This window comes from Limulus polyphemus, unplaced genomic scaffold (genome assembly GCF_000517525.1).
Source record: "Limulus polyphemus unplaced genomic scaffold, Limulus_polyphemus-2.1.2 Scaffold42, whole genome shotgun sequence".
In the NCBI taxonomy this organism is placed as follows: domain Eukaryota; kingdom Metazoa; phylum Arthropoda; class Merostomata; order Xiphosura; family Limulidae; genus Limulus; species Limulus polyphemus.
The window spans coordinates 379,597-401,336 of record NW_013665652.1 but is presented as its reverse complement, the minus strand read 5'-3'; the positions used below and the strand labels follow the sequence as shown (position 1 = coordinate 401,336).

At 30.6% G+C, this 21,740-nt stretch overlaps 1 protein-coding gene across 1 annotated transcript in view; it reads left to right on the top strand.

The window, feature by feature from the left end:
• The window catches only part of LOC106461994 (nephrin-like), a 114,205-nt gene extending 96,347 nt beyond the window's left edge, over window positions 1–17,858 (top strand). The window contains exons 16-19 of the mRNA XM_022389216.1: window positions 1,853–1,992; window positions 5,345–5,432; window positions 6,403–6,497; window positions 17,005–17,858. Of these exons, the coding sequence (XP_022244924.1) occupies window positions 1,853–1,992; window positions 5,345–5,432; window positions 6,403–6,497; window positions 17,005–17,232 (551 nt within the window). The 3' untranslated portion in view covers window positions 17,233–17,858. The remainder of the gene's footprint in view (window positions 1–1,852; window positions 1,993–5,344; window positions 5,433–6,402; window positions 6,498–17,004) is intronic.
• The last annotated feature ends 3,882 nt before the right edge of the window (window positions 17,859–21,740 follow it).

Below are 21,740 nucleotides of genomic sequence, written 5' to 3'. Positions count from 1 at the left end.
CATGATTTAATATCTGAAAGCAATGTCAAAAAGATTATAACTACTTAAACATATTGAGTGTCCTGTGATGAGATTTCACACCTGTTTCGGTGCATTTTACAACAGCTAACTATCCTGGACAAATATGTTTATTTATTGATTTGATATTTTGGTGATCGAATTAAATTTGTTTATCATTTCAATATCTATATCTAACAATGTTATTTCCTGGATTCGAGCGGACGTTGTTAATGGACGTACATACGGTCAGAGCTAGTTAATTGTTAATGATCGGATAAGATACAGAAAGAAGTAGAAGATGTATCCAGTTTCTTTATGTCAACCACGCCAGGTAATGACCGCAATTTAGAAAATGTGGCCATTAGGGATCCTTAGTTTAGTTTTCGTTTTTCCTGGCAGTTATTTAGATTTTAAAATAATTATTTCCGAAGAAATAATTACTAATCTGGAGTGCTCGAAGATTAAACAATCCTCCTTCACCCAGCTCGTGGTCTAGGAATGTGGGCTTAACTTGAGAAAATAGGAAATTAATGCAGACGAGGTATGTAGTTTTAAAAAGGTAAAGAGAGAGTAACTGTAGACAATAAAAAGTGAAGAGCAAAGTAAACTAAACTAAACGGCCGATATCGGACTGATGGTCCATCAGGGCGGCGGGGATCTAAAAATCCTATGCCGAGAATTTAATGTGGGGTTAACGGGAGTACCCTGAGAAAACCCACTTTCACTGGTAACGACTGATTCGTTACCAGTGCCCGATTAATGAGAAGAAGTAAGTAGGGAAGGCAAAGTGAAATCCGGTGCTGGTGGTTGATAGTTTTTGAAACTGTTGTGGAGTCTCCTGGAGTTTACTGCCCATTGCCTTATATAGACTTCTAGACAGCAGATAGTAAGGAACAGATTTCATGACCACAATTTAAGGACGACAAAATCTGCTTCAGTTCTGCACTTGACCAAGCAGCTAGTTTTGCACTTTTCTTCACACCACCAGAATTAGCAGCAGTTCCTGCATTTTTCACAGCAATGTTTCATATCTTCAAGAGACAGATGTAAACGACATACGTATTGCAACATATTTGAAAATAGAAAGTTCGGTAGCAGTTGAAATATGGGTGGAAAACACTAATATGAACGGTCTTAATGACCTTATTTTTGCCTCCGAGATTCGGATTTACTGTTTCAAAAGATATTAACATAATGTTGGAATAAACTTAAAGCTTGGATAAACTTAAGCGAGTACCATCAGAACAGTTTTTGTTCTGATGCAGGACAATGACTAGTATTATACTTCTTGGACGTGGTGGGCTTCCTTAAACAAGAAATTACAATTTAATGAACTGGACAGCAAGAGGTTCTGCCCTAAGTCCCATAGAACATATCGTTTTTGGTTATGATTACTTGTAAGTGATTTTAAGTAAAGATATATTAATTAAGTGTCATTTCGTGAATGATTTCTTGACTTAAGAATGTGGAACTTGCATTCACTAGAAAGGAATTACATTTAATACAAACATAATATTTTGATTGTACTTTTATACAGTTTTCAAATTTATTTTAAGCTGTGTCAACACCATGAAAATGATATATTCCTTTTTTAGTTGCTTGTTCAAAGCTAAAACAGTTTTCCCCTATTAGGTAAAGTATTTCGATATACAAGCCTTTGTACCTCTTAAAGAAGTGGAATTCCTATAGCGTTTTAAAACACACAAAAAAATCAAATATTTTGTTTGCTTATTTTTTAGACTTCTAATTGTTCACTAATATGCCTATTAGTAATACGAATGTTTTGAGTGATTACAAGACTAAAACAATAAGCCAAAGTTTCAGAAATTCATCTGTATTCGATGCACTTTAGCGGCCCTTAGAATCTACCAGCTTGTCCAAAGTGAGGAATATTTAAAGATGTTTAATCATGTGGATGGTCAACCATTTTTTGTAAGTGGAAGAACAGCAGAAGGAGTTTCGAGAGAAGAAGGTAACGGTCAAGATATTCAGGTTGGTTCAATTCTAGTATTTTGTTTTACTGTAATGCAACTAATACTTGTGTCTCAGTAATAATTCATCAAAAGCCAATATCAAACATGTGGTTCAGTATAAGGATTTTAATCTATTATTTGTTTAATGTTCTATGATGCATTTGTTTCCCTTTAATAGAGTATGTATCAGAAACGAGTGCATTTAATTCTGTTATTGTTATTCTCTGCACAAGTCCTAAGTAAATAAGAAAAACAGAAACATGTTTTATTTTTGGTTTTATAAACTATAAGTCTAGTTAAGTAAGTAATACTAATATGGCCAGGTAGTAAGGGGGCTCGACTCGCAATCTGCGAGTGACGGGTTCGAATCCCACAATAGTTTGAACCAACAAGACTATGCTTGAAATAAGAAGAAGATGATTCGTTCTTTTATTAATGCCCGGCATGGCCAGGTGGTTAAGGCACCCGACTTGCAATCTGTGGGTCGCGGGTTCGAATCCCCATCACACCAAACATGCTCGCCCTTTCAGCCGTGGGGGCGTTATAATGTAACGGTCAATCCCATTATTCGTTGGTAAAAGAGTAGCCCAAGAGTTGGCGGTGGGTGGTGATGACTAGCTGCCTTCCCTCTAGTCTTACACTTCTAAATTAGGGACGGCTTGCGCAGATAGCCCTAGTGTAGCTTTGCGCGAAATTCAAAAACAAACAAACTTTTATTAATTGTTTGAGATGTTGGAGAACATACCATGAGCTGAATTAAAAATAATAATAATCATATACTGGTATTTTTCAAATATATTCACTTGAGTATGTATAAATGGCCTGTATGTGATTCAGTTTCTGCAGTAAAATCAAAGATTTGATAATGATCTAGGAATCAATGTGCCAAAGGTATAACGTAAACGTTTTTGTTTATTACAGTATGAATGTCCAAAACTTAAAAGTGCAGCCAAGATATTATTGTATGCAAAACTGTCTTATAAAAAGCTGTGTGCTTATTCAACTTTATCTCCTATAAGCAGCCTTAAACTTTTAAGATTAGAAGTGCTAGTCTAAATATAGGTAGAATTATACATGGATGTATGATTACCCAAATAAGTAATGGGTTTCCGAATTATTACATACTTGTAAAGAGTAATTTGAGAAATACTTATCCAAGTCAAACTCTCAGTAATATGAAATTATTTACTTCCTGTTGATTCTAATGATTTTGTAAAAGAAAAAATACAAATAAATATTACACATTAATATTGTATCATAAGATCAATGACTACGGTAGAAACACAGTAAACGCAAAAATTAGTGTTACAAAAATATGAACAGAAACTACGAATAAGAATAAAAATAATGTTGTATCGACCTAGTTGATTCCATGTTCAATATTACATGATGGTGCAGTAGACGTCCATATATAACTTCGATGATAAGAATTATGATTATACATCATCCAACACCGTGTTGTACTTGAAAATGATCGCGCTTGTGGTCGAAACACATTGTACGTATTCTAACATACGAAAATTTCCAACGATCCACTGCAAGCTGTAAATAAATTTAAATATTAATATTTGGTGAAGAAAAAACCTTTTTTTTCAGTGGTAATATGTTTCTTGAAACTTTACAAATGCCAGATATATATATAGTTAAATATATCACATTTGTTCTACCTATGATTACTGTGTGAAAACTTTAAACATATTTGCGTCTGTGTGAAGAATAAACATGTTACATAAATATTTATTTCAGTTTTCATTTACACGAAAGAGCATGTGTTGAATGATAAATTAGGTATTTTCGCAAAAGCTGGAAAATAAAGTTGAAGAAGAAGTAAAAAACACGTCCAACAAAAGCAGATATTTATCTTTAACTTCGTACAATGCATCTTTAAATGATAGCTGATGATACTTTGATGTTACATTATACTCTTGAAAATGAAACTACATTTAAATTATTACATTAAATAGTTTTATTCAATAAGTGGCAATGGTATAAAAACACAAAGATGGATCAAATATGTTACCTTCTTTTTAGATTACGCATGTATTTTTCTCTTAACAAAATGGTATTAAAGAGTTGCGGTTGCAATGTGCAGAATTAAAGCTATCCGAACTGGTAAACTCAAGTGCTCCAAGACAGGATGAATGACATATGTGATTATCGTGCAGTTATTGGAGGATGTATTGAATAAATAAGAAAATCGCCAGATGTGAATAAGTAGCTGAGTTATTGTCAGAGGGAAAAAGAGAGGGAAATGAACATTAAGTTTATAACATGAATGTACTGCATATTTCACATGACATCATGAATACTTGTTTTTACTTAAATAAAACATATATAACAAGAAATACTGTGTTCAAAATAATTATTTCTTTAGTGGTATTAACCTAGAAAAACATAAAAATGGCAAATAAAGAAAGCAGAATACTTATAAATATAAATACATAGTTATCAAAAATGTAATATGCTGTAACAGGCAATACATATTTAGTTTCGAGAGGTAAGTTTCTAACAAGTTAATCTTGAAAAGTCATTTTAATAAAAAGATGAGAAGATTTTGATACCAATCAAGCCCTCCAACAGGGTAGTTTCGGTTTGCCAATTTTGAAAAATGTTTGATCCTGGTTTCTGAAACAATTAAAATAACAGTAAATCATCACTGTTAAAACAACTTATACAACAGTTAAATCTTACTTAATATTTTTTTCCTACCGTCCTAACAACAGTAAAAATATTGAAGACATTATTGTAAAGTATAATACTGTTAGTAGTTATTTTATTTTTATGTATATAAACCACTCACCTAGACAAAACTTCTGAAAATCATAGTGTACAAAAAGGAATCTCAGTATATATGTAGTAGTAGTACAGTTTTTGGGTATATTTGGACGATTTGTAAGACCTATATTAAGACCTAGAAAATTCATGGAACATTTATTCATTTTGTTTAATGTTAAACTTCTAAAAGAACTATGTTAAAAAATCAGCATATCGTCCAAGACATTGAACAAAAATTTTTTATATACAGTATACAGCAATAAAGAGTGATTTTGTTCTTTGAAACCTAGCATAGCTCTTATCTTCTGTAGACATTCTTGATATAAACAAAATTATTTTCAAGAATACTGCCTCTGTCGATAAGAATTGGAAGAGACACATTTGATTCCAGATCATTTATCTGCTATATGGATGCAAAATGTTTGAACAAATAAATTGTACAAATAAAAAACAAATAAAAGGTAAGAAAATTATTATTTTTTCATTGTTTCCGTGTATAGTTTGATGCTAGCCGTTTAAACATCTAGTTGTTTTTCAACTACAAAGCTGAATTTTTCACTGAAGTTATTATGTCAGTTATTATCTATATTTGCCAGATGACTGAACGTGAAGAGTTTTGGAAACGTCGAGAACTTAACAGGCCAACAAGATCCGGTTCTTGTTCATCCCAGCTAGAAACATGGGGTTAGTACTATATAATATCGTTAGACATTATGTTATTTCAAACAGAAAATTTCATTGGTATATAAATATAAAATACAAATGTATTTTTGAAGATGTGAGTTAGGCTTAGTTCGTCTATATAGATATGTGGTTTTAGAGAAATTTATATTAGACACCAACAGTTGTTTTTGAAATGGCACAGAGATAACTTCATGGACTTATTTACTTATATACGCTTCGATTTGATTTTCATATTAAATATACCTGCTCTGATGTTTTTATCACCCTAAAATACTGCATATAAAACGGCATTTGTCTAAGCATTCCGTTATAAAGTGTATCATTTCTTAAACGACTACCATTGATATTGTGTAGCATCGCACCAATTGAAATCACTTTACAACTGTAAATTATATTACGTTCTATATATTTATTTATTTATATCAATGGTAACAATTTATTTGTGAAAGCAAAAGACTTGAATAAAGGCAGCACGTTTATTATTCTTTTGTAAAGAAGCGTTGTGTCAAATTTAATGGTATATAAAGATATCTTTTGTATTAAAAATACGCGCGCTTCACTTTCCTTTTATAGTCAACGTATTTCTTTCTTCCTTTTCCCTAAGTATTTGATAATCATTTCTATAATACATTCTTCTCTACTCGTAGAGTAAAGCCTATTTACTATTTGCTTGATAATATTTTCTGATATAGAATATAAGGAAGAATGTACATATATATTATGTAAACACATGATTATTCATATTGCTTTAAGATCTGTATTGATTACTATTATGGTTAACCTTAAGAGATGAATTTATCTGTTAGTATCTGAGTTGCAAGTGATCTCTGAGTATCCGTATACATTCCATGACTGTTATTTTTGTCTATAAAATCCAAAGGAAATAAGAAAAATATGTTATTGAAAGCAACGAAATAAATAGAAAAATGTTTTATCTGCTGTAAAAATCCAATATTCTTTTTTTTTTAAGGAGACGAAGAGATCCGTAGACTAAAAGATGGTGTTCCGCTGGAAGAAAGATACGACTGCCCTGACCTACTTAAGACAAGTTCAATAGCAAATAAAGTAAGAAGAAATTCGTAACTGCTGTTAGCTATACATTTAATACATATTTCTTCTCAAATGAAAAGAAATATACAATCTCATTATGTACCTCGGCATATTTTAATGAAATATAATCTATATCGATTTGTACAAGAATACCCTCTTCATGTACAAACAGGTTCGAAGATAATGAATCAAAGCCGTCACGTGTGTTATTTCCGTAAATTTATTTCTTTTCTCCTAGATTGATTAATGTACTTTCATCTCCTTTAACTTTCAAGAAAATCTTCCATTTCCATCAGTAGGCCCGGATATAAGCGTTAAAAACTTTAAGATGGTTTGCCCGAAATAAACTTGCATTAACTGTTGTGGTGGGCATAACATATTTTTTACAAATCTTACGGTAAAGAAAAATCGCAAAATCATAAATTAGTTGAAAAACATTTTTTTTTAATATTATAAATTTTTCATTTTATTTTCTGAATGCTTCTCTTTTTAGATCCTGATATATATTTTAACCATATGTGAACAATCTACAATTAAGAATTTGTTTATTTACTTGTGTTTAATCGCGAATATATATGTTTACTTACTTGTGTTTAATCGCAAATATATATGTTTACTTACTTGTGTTTAATCGCAAATATATATGTTTACTTACTTGTGTTTAATCGCGAATATATATACCATTGGCTATCTGTGCTTTGTCCACCGTGGGTATCGAACTCCAATATTTAGTGTCATAAGCATACAAGATTATAAATGATTCGCCGTGGAGGAGCACGGTTTAAAGTTATATATTCTTACATTATTGATCTGTTGAGAACCTTCACCTCCATTGCATTTGTGGTTGTTTTCTACTTTTAATTGTTTATCATTGTAACAAAGTAACTTAAAAGCATCGTAGAGTTATTTCAAATTTTTTTGAGCCATGTTCAAAACCAAATTCAAATATCGACGGTGAATAATATTTCTTTAAAAATAGCTGAACTTGATTAAGCAAATAAAACATAATAACATCGAAATTTCACAAGTTTCAATATGTTTTACTTTTCAAAGTGTTTTATTCATTTATAAAATAATTTCAGCTCGAAGTTTGTTTTTATTAGAACGTTTTTGACGTTGTAAAGTTATTTGCTGTATAGGTTCAGTTCTTAGCGGTTTTAAAACATTACTGTATATTTTAATTCTTGTTGACTCTAGTTTAACAACGGATTATTTACATAATGTAAAACTAAAACCTCGAATATGTATACTGACAAAAAAATAGATAAAATCTGAATAATTAATACAGAGTTTAAACAAATATGCGGTCGTATATAGATTACTTTATTCAAGTACAACAACACATAAGATTATGTTTAAACTATTCAAATTTGTTGACAAAATCACACTGACGAGATAAAAAGTTTACCACAATGGAAACAACGTTATTTAAACTTGTAAAATGAGAGCAAAAGCAAGTAACATTAAGACTGCGATATCGCTTTATATTTCCAGATTATTTTTCTGTTATATCTTTCTTCTCCGTGGCAGACGTATCGCGAATCCTAACAGATAATTGAAAAAGTTCCCGAATCTAGTTTTTTTCCTGCATTTATTGTGTTGGTACGTCCCACTGTATAGTTTAAACCTAAAAGATTTTTTTCTGATCTATGACGTTGTTGCTGTTGTTAAAGTTTTGTTAGAAGTGATTTTTTTTAGTTTGTTATCATTTTATTAGGTTACATTAAGAGCATGCACTTTTTCCCAAATGACCTCAGACATTAAACAGAAGCTTTAAATGACGGGATATTTTGGGCTTGATCTCATACATCTACTCCTAATGTTTATAATTTCATTTTCTTTCATGTGAAGCTTGAAATGAAACATTAATTATCACACAAAGAGTATCCTTACTGCTATATGAGTTCCACTTCTTCATATCCTTTCATAAGAAGGCACATTTTTCTGCTTACGCCTCGTATAATAGCCTTATTGGCTATGTTGTCTTAAAAAGTTGGTTTAGGCATTTATGCAAAATCACTGCATGAAAAAATACCTTTCAATGTCAAGAAAATTTGATGAGAAAGCAAACTTTTGTGTTTATTTTGTCGAGTTTTATACATATTTCCTGAAAATATAAAAGGTCTAAAAAATTATGTTTTCGTATACTCTTTGGCGCCTAAAATTGTCAAATGACTCACTTTTGTCTGCAATAAAAAGTGTTCAAAATGTAAATTTTTCAGTCATAAAAGGTAAAAAAGACCATAATTTAAACATTATTAGAATTTGAGAAAAAAATTTGCTGCACTCTATAAAGTGAAAGTAGCTAACAAAAGTAAATGCGGGTAAAAATTAACTTCCTCATATTAAAACATGCAATCGGATATCAAAGGGTAACCTTTTGGGAAATAGCAGACATGTACAGGTAAAACAAGTCAAGTATTTGTGTTCAAAGGATGCAAACAGCTAAAAAAAAAGATACAAACAGGTAACAAAAGACCAACTTTTGAAGAAAAGGATGCAAAATGGTAACCAAAGATTTAGCTTTTATATCAGAAAAGGTGGAAACAGGTAATAAAGGCCACATTTTGATTGCAGGAAGATATAAATAAGTGGCAAAGGTAATTTTTTTTATTGTTAAAATATAGAAATAAGTAAGACAAGGCAAACTTTTGCTTGTAAAAATAGCTCTCTCTTGTGATTACTAAGGCATCTAAATAGGTAAAAAAAACGTCAGCGTTTGATCATTACAGAAATATTCAAACGTATTATAGCCCAAAAATGACATTTAAATATGCTCTTCCTGAAACAAAACATGGCTACCAGAATTCCGTCAAAAAGACACATTTAAGATATCCAACTAAAAAGTTCTGAAACAGTAGTAGTACCAATTTGCACTGAGAAACTGCAGCCATTGTTCAACATTTAAACAAGTTAAGAATAAATAATTCAGATCAACAAATTTGCAGAATTTATATGTTTGCAAAAATATTAAGAAGAACCCTCGTTACATTGAAGATTAAAGAAATATTATGAAGACATATCTGGCTGTAACCTCCTTGATATCTACACTATCAACATATAATACAATGTCAAGAAAGTATAAAAGAACATGAAATATAAGTTCCATTTCAAACCTTATATTACACCACGTGACCCTCATGTTATGACACTTGTGGAAGATATTAATTTGCTATACATTTTTGCATGAGCTAATTAATAGATTAGCATTAAAAAACGTGTACAAATGTGATATCAGTATCCTACGTATAACAAATGTTACGCAAGGCAAGTTTCAAATAAAATTATTAAAACCGAAATAGAATACACTTCAATAAAAACAATAATAAAATATTACATAAAATTAAGATAACACCACAAGTAAAAATGTGTGTGTATATTATAGGATATCTGCATGCATAAAGCAGAAACATTATCCAATCTGACTGACTGTGATTACAGAAAAAAACCTCGATATTTAGGAAGATTTGAGTAATTTTATTCCAAGAAACTCCAGCTACGTGAACTTCTAAAATATTATGACCTAAAACATAAAATGAGCATTATAAATCATTGTATAATATAACTTGTTTCTTCAAAGTTGTGTGGACAGACTGTGAAATAACACAAAGTTGATACATATACAGTTATATGTCAAATATTAAGCTGAATAAAAATATGTGGGTGATTGTGATTATATGCTGGAGTAGGAAAGTATGTAAGGAAAATATTTTAGTTTGTTAATCTTTTCTACATAAAGTATATTGTAAAAATGTGTAGAAATACAATAAACCGATTTTAAACTGTATAAGTTACCTCTATATAAATATATCGACACCTATTTGCCTCATCAAATGTTATATCAAAGAGCTGTCACAAGTCATTTTGCAATAGATAGTTTAAAGAATCATTGCACAAGTGTGCTATGTTTTAATCATTTTAAACCAATTTTCATCAGCAATTAATGCATAAAGTATTGCATAAAGATACTAAGCGTGTGATCCACACAAGAACTAAATGGTAAATTGACATCTCAAATATTAAATGCTCCGAAATTAAAATTACCTAAACAAATCAGTAAATTTCTGTTTTTGACCACTTTAATAATGTTTGGTAATTTTAGTGGTTTCTGGGAAAATTCTGATGGAAATGGTTGCAAGAAGAACAATCAAATGAACAACCAGACAAGTATGTCACAGAGGGAACTATTCCAATATATCCTGATATACATTTGGAAGACACAAATGTTCGAAATCACAGACAAAACTGTTATAACGCTCAATCTAAGTAGCTTTTGACGAACATACCTTTTAAAATTAGTACATTTAAAGTTGTTTTGATTTAGCCTGGAATGATGGAGCATTTAAATTTTTAGGGGAACTAGAATAATTTCCTTAGTGGCCTGTCATATTTGATAAGACTTCATAAATAACAAAATTTTGTTTATGGAAAAATTTAAATTACCTATTTATTCCTTTCATACTTTGCCCTTCGTTTTCTTTTCTTCTATTTTTGTTTGCCTTGCGGATTCTTCCCGTCTCTTTGTTATAAAAGATTTTGACAAAGCACGTGTAAAAGAGTCGCATTAAATACATTTAAACTTTAAATATTAAAACAAAATCTTAAGATCAAAAGTGAAAGAAGTTTATAAAACTGAGTATATTTGGCATGAAATAAAACAGTTTTCCATAGTCATAAATTGGACTATAATTAATATAAGTTTCATAATGCATGTAAATCTTTTCGTTAAGGGGCATACTTCATTTAAATGTTAACGAAGTTTATTATAAAATTACATACAAAATCGGGTTAGAAACTTAATAGAGTTTATATAGTAATTTTTCTTATAACATGGCCAATTTCTAACTTTCGTAAGAATCATAATTTTCTTAAATTTGAAATAATTTTGGCAATATTGGCGCTTGTATGAGATATTCATAAATGCTCAAGTTTTAGTTATGCTTGTTTAAAAGTAGCAATGAATAAAAAATATACATATAAACAATGATTTATATTACTTCGACTTTATGAAACTGATTCCCGTGTAAATCAGAACCCATAGTAATCTAAAATGTTAACAAGGCTTAAAAGACATATTTTGTTATTGTTATTGAGTTATCGTGCATTAGATATCTATGGTAAAGTAGCCGTCTAAGATATAATACCGCTATCTTATTGTACTGTGTGTACCATGTTTTGTAATTTTAATTTAAATGATGCTACATATTTAGGCATACACGAACATGTTATAGGAATAAATTTCAGTATCGCTGTAAATAATTCTTTCCTTGGTTTACAAAACGAGTTACGTGTTTTCAGCGCATGTAAGTACTCTGCTGTCCAAATAATAGCTGAAAAGGATATACGAGTATAAAGGTAACTTTTGTACATGTGGTACGCATACATTTAGCGCACATACAAAGCTATTTATTTTATTGTGTGAAAATATCAAATAAGAAGACATGATTGTCGCTCCTCAATATTATTATAAATATTATATGCAAAGACAATATTTAAAAAGAAAACAAATTAGTCTGGGTATTCTCGACTAGCATATTTTTGAACTGATTTCTACATACACGTCTGTATTTTAGTATTTGATATTTATTTCTCATTTTGGAAGATTTACTCTGTAGCACTCAAGTATTCTGGAGCTTTGTTTCAAGTTCATCTAATTGTGAGATATCCTGCTTCTCTGTATACTTGTGTATGAACATGATTACAATACATAAGGCAAAGTAATTTTGTATCACTTACCTGAAATACGCGAAGTTCTTGTTTAACAGTAGAATAAAGCGTAAATATCATGCTAAATGTCATCATTCGTAAATGACTGTTATGGTTCTACAACAGCAACATCTTATCCTCGAGATACAGATTTAATTAATCCCGTGAATTCTTCATACACGCATATTGAGAAAATTATATTTTGTATGTTTCTTAGAAAGGGCTTAAATGTCTAGAAAGGAGGACTGGCGTGATCGTTGTGTAAGTGTCAATGTCACAATCAATATCCAAATGGTATCTAATTGTAATGTGTACAAAAAAAAATAGTTTTTTGACACTGATTTAAGGTCAATGAGGTTCACAGAAATAAAATGGCGAACCTTTTGAATGTTTTTCCTTGTCAAAACAGGTGGAAGCTTTGTACAAAAAAATGTTTTTGCGTGTGCGATTGGCCCGGCATGACCAGGTGGCTAGGGCACTTGACTCGCAACCTGAGGGCCGCGGGTTCGAATCTCTCCTTTTCTCGCCTTTTCAGTCGTAGGGGCGTTATAATGTGCGCTCAATCCCGCTATTCGTTGGTAAAAGAATTGGCGGTGGGTGATGATGACTAACTTCCTTCCCTATAGTCTTTCACTGCTAAATTAGGGATGGCTAGCGCATATAGCCTTCGTGTAGCTTTGCGCGAAATTCAAACCAAGTCTATTATCATAAAAAGCCGATTTAGCATGTTTGACTACAGCATATTTAATTTTGTCTTTTAGGTTGTTATACTATTTAGATATTTAGACCTTTTATGGTATTATTTCTGAAGAAGCAATATTGAAAAATCTAGAAAAAGAAATCCCCGACTTTCCTAATCACTTACCATATGTTAAACCCCTAGTTTGTTTTGAATTTCGCGCAAAGGTACAAGAGGGCTATCTGCGCTAACCGTCCCTAATTTAGCAGTGTAAGACTAGAGGGAAGGCAGCTAGTCATCACCACCCAACTGCCAACTCTTTGGCTACTCTTTAACCAACAAATAGTGCGATTGACCGTCACATAATAACGCCCCCATAGCTGAAAGGGCGAGCATGTTTGGTGTGACGGGGATTCGAACCCGCGACTCTCATGCCGGGCCGGTTAAACCCCTACATTTTGAGGTTTGGGTACTTTAACTAGATTTTAATACATCTTTAAAAAATGTTGAAATATCTAAGCAATACAAATTATGAAGGAGTTGAAATACGAAATCAAAGTTAAGACACCTGTATGAGTATAATGAGGCAAAACGATATAGTACTGCGAATTTGATATAAGAGGTGAATTCGTACTATTTGAAAAAAGTACTTTCAAGTGTATGGCTATGTTTTATAATTGTCACATGTATTTAATATTATCTGGGAATGATTTGGGGCCATAAAGATCGCTATGAATGGCCACTTTATGTTTGCGTTTGTGCAGATCTCTTTTTGTTATTATTTATTGTTTTAATGTTAGTGTAGCAATATTATTTTGTATTTCACCATAATCATTTTAATATTTTAAAGTAGAATTTACACTGCTGGTTTGAACTTTTTAGCCAAAGGTAAGTTTGATTTACCGTTTCTTGAAGTAGATCCTAAGTTATTAGGATCACCTGTAACATATTCAACAAGTATTATAACACCTGGGCATAGGTAGTGATCCCAAAGTCATCCTCAGGAAATGAAAATCATTTTATGCGTTATACAACAGGTAACAGAAACAAAACAAGGTTATATACATGAAAAAAGTCCAAAAAGTATTATATTGTTTTGTATCATTATGCTCACATAGGTTTATTGATTCTTATATTTCAATCACTCCTCAATTTGTGTTGCTTAGATATTTTGGCATATAATTAAATACAGTATAATCATGTTTTTATTTATGTTCAAAACTATTTTGAACACTCAGAACTGTGTGATTAGGAAGTTTGACGAATTTTTTTACATTTACAGTAGTAGATTCCATTTCTTATGAAATAATAATGCAAAAAGTACACATATTAAAATAGAATTATTATCTTAACACAACTAACTTATATTTAAAATAGTCAAACATGCTAAAATAATTTTTATAATCATCGTAGTTGCCTATATAAAAAATGTTTTTTTCTGTACACAAGAGCCACCTCTCATGACAAAACGTAGCTATAGCCATTTTCTTTCTGTTGACCCCATTGGCCAGAATTTAATTTTATTTTTGTATTTAAACAAGATGCTAAACAAATATTGACTCTGACATTGACTTTTGGTCACTAATCTTGCTAACCTTCCTTTTCTTATACGGCAATGAAATATACCATAAATTACAAGTTTTAAGCTTTACTCATTCTAAAGTAAATAATATGAACTGTAGTCTTTAAACCTAGACGTATATACTTTGCAAGATACATTAACAATTTATTTATTCCCCTTTTAGCGCTCTCATGTTATAGGTAAAATATAATTTATCACTACTGTAGCATCGAATTTTTAATTTACTTGTAAAAAGTTGATATTAGCAATTTTATAAAAATAAAGTTTCTAATTTCTAAAGTACAATTATTTCTACTCAGTTAACCTAAGATTGCTTTCAAGAACTTTTCAGTAATTGTTGAAAAGTATGAAATGAAATTGTTAGAAAATTAATAATGTTCATGTTATGGCTGTGGACAAATGGAGAAGTTATATTAAGCAATGGAAGTGCTAGTAAAATTTTGCATAAAAGTGATAGTTATGTCTTTTTGAATTGTATACAACATTGCCGTTAGTTACACATGTTAAAAGAGTAAAAGAAGTTTGCGTGTAAATGAAAATTGGTCGCAATAGCATGGAGCACTTAGGATTGATTCTGTAGCCCTTGTAAAATATTAAATTGATTAGCTCAACTTATCCCTCAAAGAAATGAGAAAAGTAGCTTATAAACATTTTAGAATTATCGCACACATCTACACAAGAGCTATTTGCACATAAGAAGTCCTTGATTTTGACTAAAACATTAGAAGTACAACAACTAGTCAACAGACATCACCACTCTCTTGGACTACACTTGTTTGACAGAATAGTTAGATTTGACCATCACTTTTATATGCACACTCGCGGTGCCAAAGAAAAAAGAGCATTTTTGTGGCAACGGAATACGGGCCTTAAGCTCTCGGATTCACAGTCCATACGCAATAATAATTTAACCACGCCAGTTTAACATTTTTATTTTCATCAAATATTGAATAGGAATATTTTAACTAATGACTCATAGTTATAAGTTGGGTATTCTTATAAACTTCGATTTTTTGTTGGGAAATACTAGGTCACATTTCTTAAACTAAAATACGTATAGTAAATTTAAGAAAATGCATGTAAGAATGTCCACCTTTTTAAATATATTTATATTGTTAATTAGTAATATCAATGATAAACATATAAAAATTTACTCTATGGAAATTTCTCAAACTTATAAAATAAAAATTTAATTTCCTCTTTTTACGTCATGTTTATCCTCATTTTCTACTTAATATGTCTATCATATGGGTACCGTTTTCATTTTGGATCTGTTTTACATTTAAATAATTATGTCTCTCAAAAAGTCCTAAAAGCTTTATCCATCTTATTAGTTTTGAGATAACTTTCCTATCTTTTCTGTCATATAATTATTTTTGTGATCCTATTTTAGCATTTTATTTTAACAATTATTATTGATAAGGTTGAGGTCATAAAACAATTTCTGCTGTTTTAAGAACAAATAAATTATCTTTTTAATGTAAAACAAGAATTTATCTAAAAACAGGTTTAGTTGTTGTATGAGATATTAATGGAGCATATTTGAAGGAATAACTATTACCTAATATGCCAAAAGAATACTAGTAAAACACTAAAGGTGAACGTGACGACATTAAAGAAATTGTAGGGAACTTCAATAAGAAACGTAGCTAGATCCTAAATGCATGTAAGAATATAATAATGGGCTACCAGATCCAAGTGCAACTTTCACATTCTTCACCACACTCGCATAGTGTGTTTCGCTGCTTTTTTTAGTGATGACGAGGGTCTACTCAATCGATTTACAGGTCAGCATATTCACGTGTGATCTTAGCATGTACTGCACATAGTTATTTATTCAATCAATATCTTTGATCTCACTCAACGGTTTCGATATATTTCTGATAAACTGAATGTATTTCGCATCATTGTTGATACTACATAAATGACGTTTGGATTATGTTAATAAACTGTTATGTTTTGTCTTACAATGTTACCAGTTTCTGCAGAAGGTTGATACATTTTATTCTCTGAATTATTTTTCCTTTCCAAAATACAGTCTCCTTGAATGAAGACCATTCACTATGTAAGTTTACATTAACCCCATCTTGTGGCTATTCATCTAGTTATTTAAGATTTAAAGCAAGCATTAGTCTTATTACAGGTAATACCAAAATCTTACATGGATTACAGGTATTTATAAATAATAATAAAATATTATAATTAAAAACGTTTATTTGAAACATTGACATTTTGGAACAAGTATTAATGTGGACAAGCTGTTTAAAATAACAACACAGTTATATTTTAGAGATATTATTAATGTTGATGAATTAAACAGCCTAAGTCTTCACAGAATAACCATCAGGACGTCCATAATGGGTTATAAATTGCAATACCAGAAATAAGAACATAATCATGCCTCACCTGGACTAATTAATTTAATTTTATCAATATTCAGTACTTAACGCCTCAGTGCCCCCTAAAGTATTTGGCAAGAATATTTTAGTGCTTTGTACATATTTGATACAAACTTTATAAAGTTACAACGTGACACTTTATTATTTTTCCTATAGGAAGTCGGTTCGAAGAAGACATTGTTAACCGAAGAAAGTATTTCTGCGATCCTTAGTTACGTCGGTGGTCCTGTCATATCATCACTCGAGGGAGAAACGCCGCGAGATGAATGCCTCGAAAACTCAAGCAAAACTTCTGATAGTGTGCAGAGAGTCAAGCTTCCATATCAGCACGGACAATTTTTAGACCACCGAGCAGAATTCTCCAGAGAAATTACTATACCCTGAAATTTGAACCTAAAAATATATATATCTATTACATTGTTCTAGGCTGTCAGTTGAACTATTCCAACTGTAAAAGTCTTAAATGTAATTTTATATTCATGAGGATATTATCGTATTTAGTAAACCTTGTGGGTGATACCTGTGCCTCATTGCAGGAATATTACTAAGTGTTGTGTTTTATTAACTAAGAAATCAAGGTGAAACTATGTGTATATGTGGGGGATCTTCCCCATCAAGAACACTTATGAAAGATGTTTATTGGGTTTGTTACACTTATATTAGAATGCTGAATCAAGATCGATATGTTGTACAAATCCCTGTGGATTTCATCAACTGACTTTGGATTTACTACATTAGCTGTAATGATATATTAAGTTTGTGGCATAAAGTTGAAATATATACAGTAGGAAGAAATAAAAATTTAAAAAAATACAAAGGCACATATTTCGGCCGAATGGTTTTCTTCGTATTCTTTAAAATAATACTGCTTTTCGTTGTATGTAACCAGAGAAGTTTTTTCATTATTTTGTCTAGGGCTTACTATGGCAGAACATATTTATATTCATGTCTTCTAAAGTTGGACGAATACTAAGCGAGGCAAGGAGTAATAGTATATGTTTGCAACTGCTGCAGTATATATCAGAAACGATTTAATATATGTAAATAAAGTAACACATTTTACATAATAATATAAAAAAATAATAATTTCACAAACCTAAAATCGCCATTAGTTTCTTTTTGCTTGTTTTAACGCTAAGCTACACAAATGGTTAATTGTATTCTGTCCATCGCGGGTAATTAAACCCCGGATTTTAGAGTTGTAATCTCGTGAACTTACCGCTGCCCTACCGGGAACCTTATGATGAAGTTGAAAATAATTTACATTTCATTATTGAGTCCTGCAATAACTTGTAAAAATTACCTTTACTATAATTCAAACCTAATTTAGCAATGTATCGAACTGTCAGGTTTACAATAGAATACTCAAAGAATTGGTTGGTATATGTTATTACATTTTTTTCAATGTTGACTTTTTAGCTATATGATATGATTCGAGAAATAACAGATGGTCACGCACCATATTCCTAAAATTGTTTCTGTTTGCACTTTATTGACTTTTTTATCGTTTATAATGTCAGTTTAAAGACTTTTAATACTTGGGAATACTTTCAGCACTACAGTTGTTTCGTTATTGTTTCTCACGAGCTACCTGAAATAATCTATTTTGAAATTAAGCTTGGAATGTGAATGTATGTGTTGTTTTCAAACTGTTGTTTACTGATAAATTGAAATGGAAAATGTTAAGATGTTATATTATGACCTAAGGTTTGTACTTTCGAAATGTAGAGTTAATAAAACTAATATTATTAGGTAGGGTAGTATCGAAAATGATGTATAATCTGGTCGGTATTTATTGATTTTGCCCGTGATTTTATCCTAAATGAATAGGAAACTTTATATTGCATATTTTTCATTTATAGAATCTTGTTGTAACTTACTGTGTTTTTTTTTCAACTAGAAGTATAAACCTTTGTAAATTTTAACATTTTTTATTATCTTTAAACAAGATGTTGTTCGTTTGTGCTTCGGAACATTGCGTAACACAGTTAAGGTACACTCTAGTCTTTCCTTAATGTTATTTTCATTAACAGTGGTGGATAGACTGTCTATTACATCTGTTTTTGTGTTTTTAAAGTTCTATTATATTATTATATATTTTTGTATAGCGTTAGCTTAGTCTATGAATTTAGGTCTAACGCAGATCTCCTAAGCTGCCAAACACCATCTGATATTATTCTGTTTATGGCCAAAAATATCGCTAACGTTGAAGTACATAACTGATATGGAATGCATTCTGCTATTTGTAAGAATGTAAGAACAGTATGCTTAATTAGCTATATTTATTATCGGATTGATTTTTAATTTTGATGTATGTAGGTAGCTTGTTTTGGTAGGAGTTAATATCAGTAAACAAATGTATGTTCATGAGATGTTTTATTCTTCAAATTATGGCAATATATAAAAATAAATATATATGCTTGTATATTTATTACTTTTAAAATTGGTAGAAACGCTGCCGTTTCCCAGTTTGACCATACAACGGATAACATTTATCACTTGTTTGGGTATACTAATGAAAACTTATATTCGCGAAAGATAAGTTACTCAGTTGGACAAAATCCACAAATTTCACGTTATTTTATGTTTTTGGAAAAATGTTTAATTTCAAGCAACTGTTGAGAGTTGACAGTTTCTACGGGTCATGACATATTACTGAAGACAAAACCTAACATCTATTGTCACAAAGTCTTTCTGAAATGACGATTAGTTCAGTCATGTTATTAAGAAATTTGCTTTGCGAAACAGAAACTAACTCCGGTTGCTTAAGTAATTCATTTAGATTATCCATTATTAGCTTCAACCGCGGTAGAAATACAGCAGTCAAATAATTTGACATTACAATTTAAATGACATGAACAGAACCTTCAATTGGTCAGTAAAGACCTTCATTATACGGTGTAATCTTTATGAAAGTGGAAAATTATGGTCACCATTGTGACTTCGCCAAATATGATACTGTGTTCCCTTCTCTAGCATATATGATCTTCCAGGAACTTTTATTTGTAATTAACTACTCAAAATCTGTTTAAAATGTTTAACAGTGGCATTATTGTGCTTCCGTGATTGTCACCTATACACATTCAGTAAATGTGACAAATTTTGTAATATAATATGATCATTTAATGTTGTATATAATTTATTGACAGAAATCATCCATCAAATTAAAATTATTCTGGGTAAATTTGCCCTTCCTTCATATCAATGTTTTGTTAATAACTTGAAGACGAGAATTATGGTAAAATACATAACAGGGAGGACATTATTCTCCAGTTTATACAATGTTCACGTAATATTTTACTGTAGGTTGATTATTGTTGTATAAACATTAAGAAATCAGAATATTTTCTTCCCTAAACCTATAACCGTTTAAGCAAGTATAAAAGCAAATTCACTTATTTCAGTAGATATATCGTTATGAAAGGTTTCTCAACCAGTATTAATATTGTTTACTATATGTATGTATTATACATACGCATATATTATACATATACGTATGTTTTTCGGTTCATAGAAGCGTTATAATACAACATAGGCTACAGGGCTTAGAGCCAACTTGCTCTGAGCGTAGATTAGTACGTCATCAATTCAACTAAAAATGTTTGGGTACCATGATCAGGTTAGAATTGGTTTCGTTACCCATAAGCCTCTCTTACCACTCATCAGTTCTATACACACTAATAAGCTAAGAAATCAGATCAGGCACAAGGAATATTCATTTCTAAGTATAATACGAGTGTTTTATTCCAAGTATACATAACTGAAACGATGTCTGTATGTGAAGTTAATACATTGTAGTTACAATACGTAACTTTTTTTTTGCTGTTAAAACTGATTTGTATTTATCACAGACTCGAATGAGTATTAATATTCAAGAAGTTATGTGCTGTCAAAAATATTTTGAAGGAACCATTCATACCACTTGGATGGAATTAATCATGTGTTACTATAGAAATATTTGTTCTTAGAATGTCATTAATATATATTAAGAACTGTCTTCCTGTCATCGTGAATATAAATCAACTTTGGTTTTAATTGAAAGGAGTAAACTTTGCCTTAGATTGAACTCAATAAAATATTTGTTACCGTTTTTTAAAGCATACGTCATAATTTTATTTTCTGTTCATTTTAATACAGACCCTTTGAATAAAAATACATTACGGCATTTAATCAAACGTATTATTATTAAGAGATGTTAAGATGTAAAATAATTTACATAAGTTATAAATAAATCAAAATGTCATATAAAACGATACTTTGATACTTGAGTGTGGAAGAATATTGTGCTAATATAATAATAAATTGACAAATAATGATTTATAAGCATAATATTAAAAGACAAAAATTTTCATGTGTCTCTTGAGCAACACCTGGTAAAGAGTACGTTATATTATTTTAATTTAAATGTATTTCATACATATCATAATGCTGAATATTTTCATAATTTTTAGAACAATGAATTACGTTTAATATCCCCCATAAACACATGTACACAAATCATAGTAGTTTCGTTTTTGTTGCATATATCTGTTTTTAACAACAAATTTTAGCATCCTTACAAATAGCAGCCTCCTAAGGGACTAAAGGACTTTGATTTTATATAACTCTTGTTTTAGTTAGAAGAACACAGAAGTTCTGTTCATTCTTAAAACTATATATACTACCATAAGTATGCTGCTCTGTATCGATATTTCAAGTCATACTACTATATTCAGAGGATTATATATCTAGCATTAACATATTTAGTTCCGCCATAATTCGGTTGATCCCCCCTATGGATAAACTTTCCTATGGATCTGAATTATTAATATGGTTAATTCACTATGCATAAAATTTCAAAACTTGTTTCAATCTCAGATTCATGAGCAGTCTCCCCCATTGTATTAAAAACC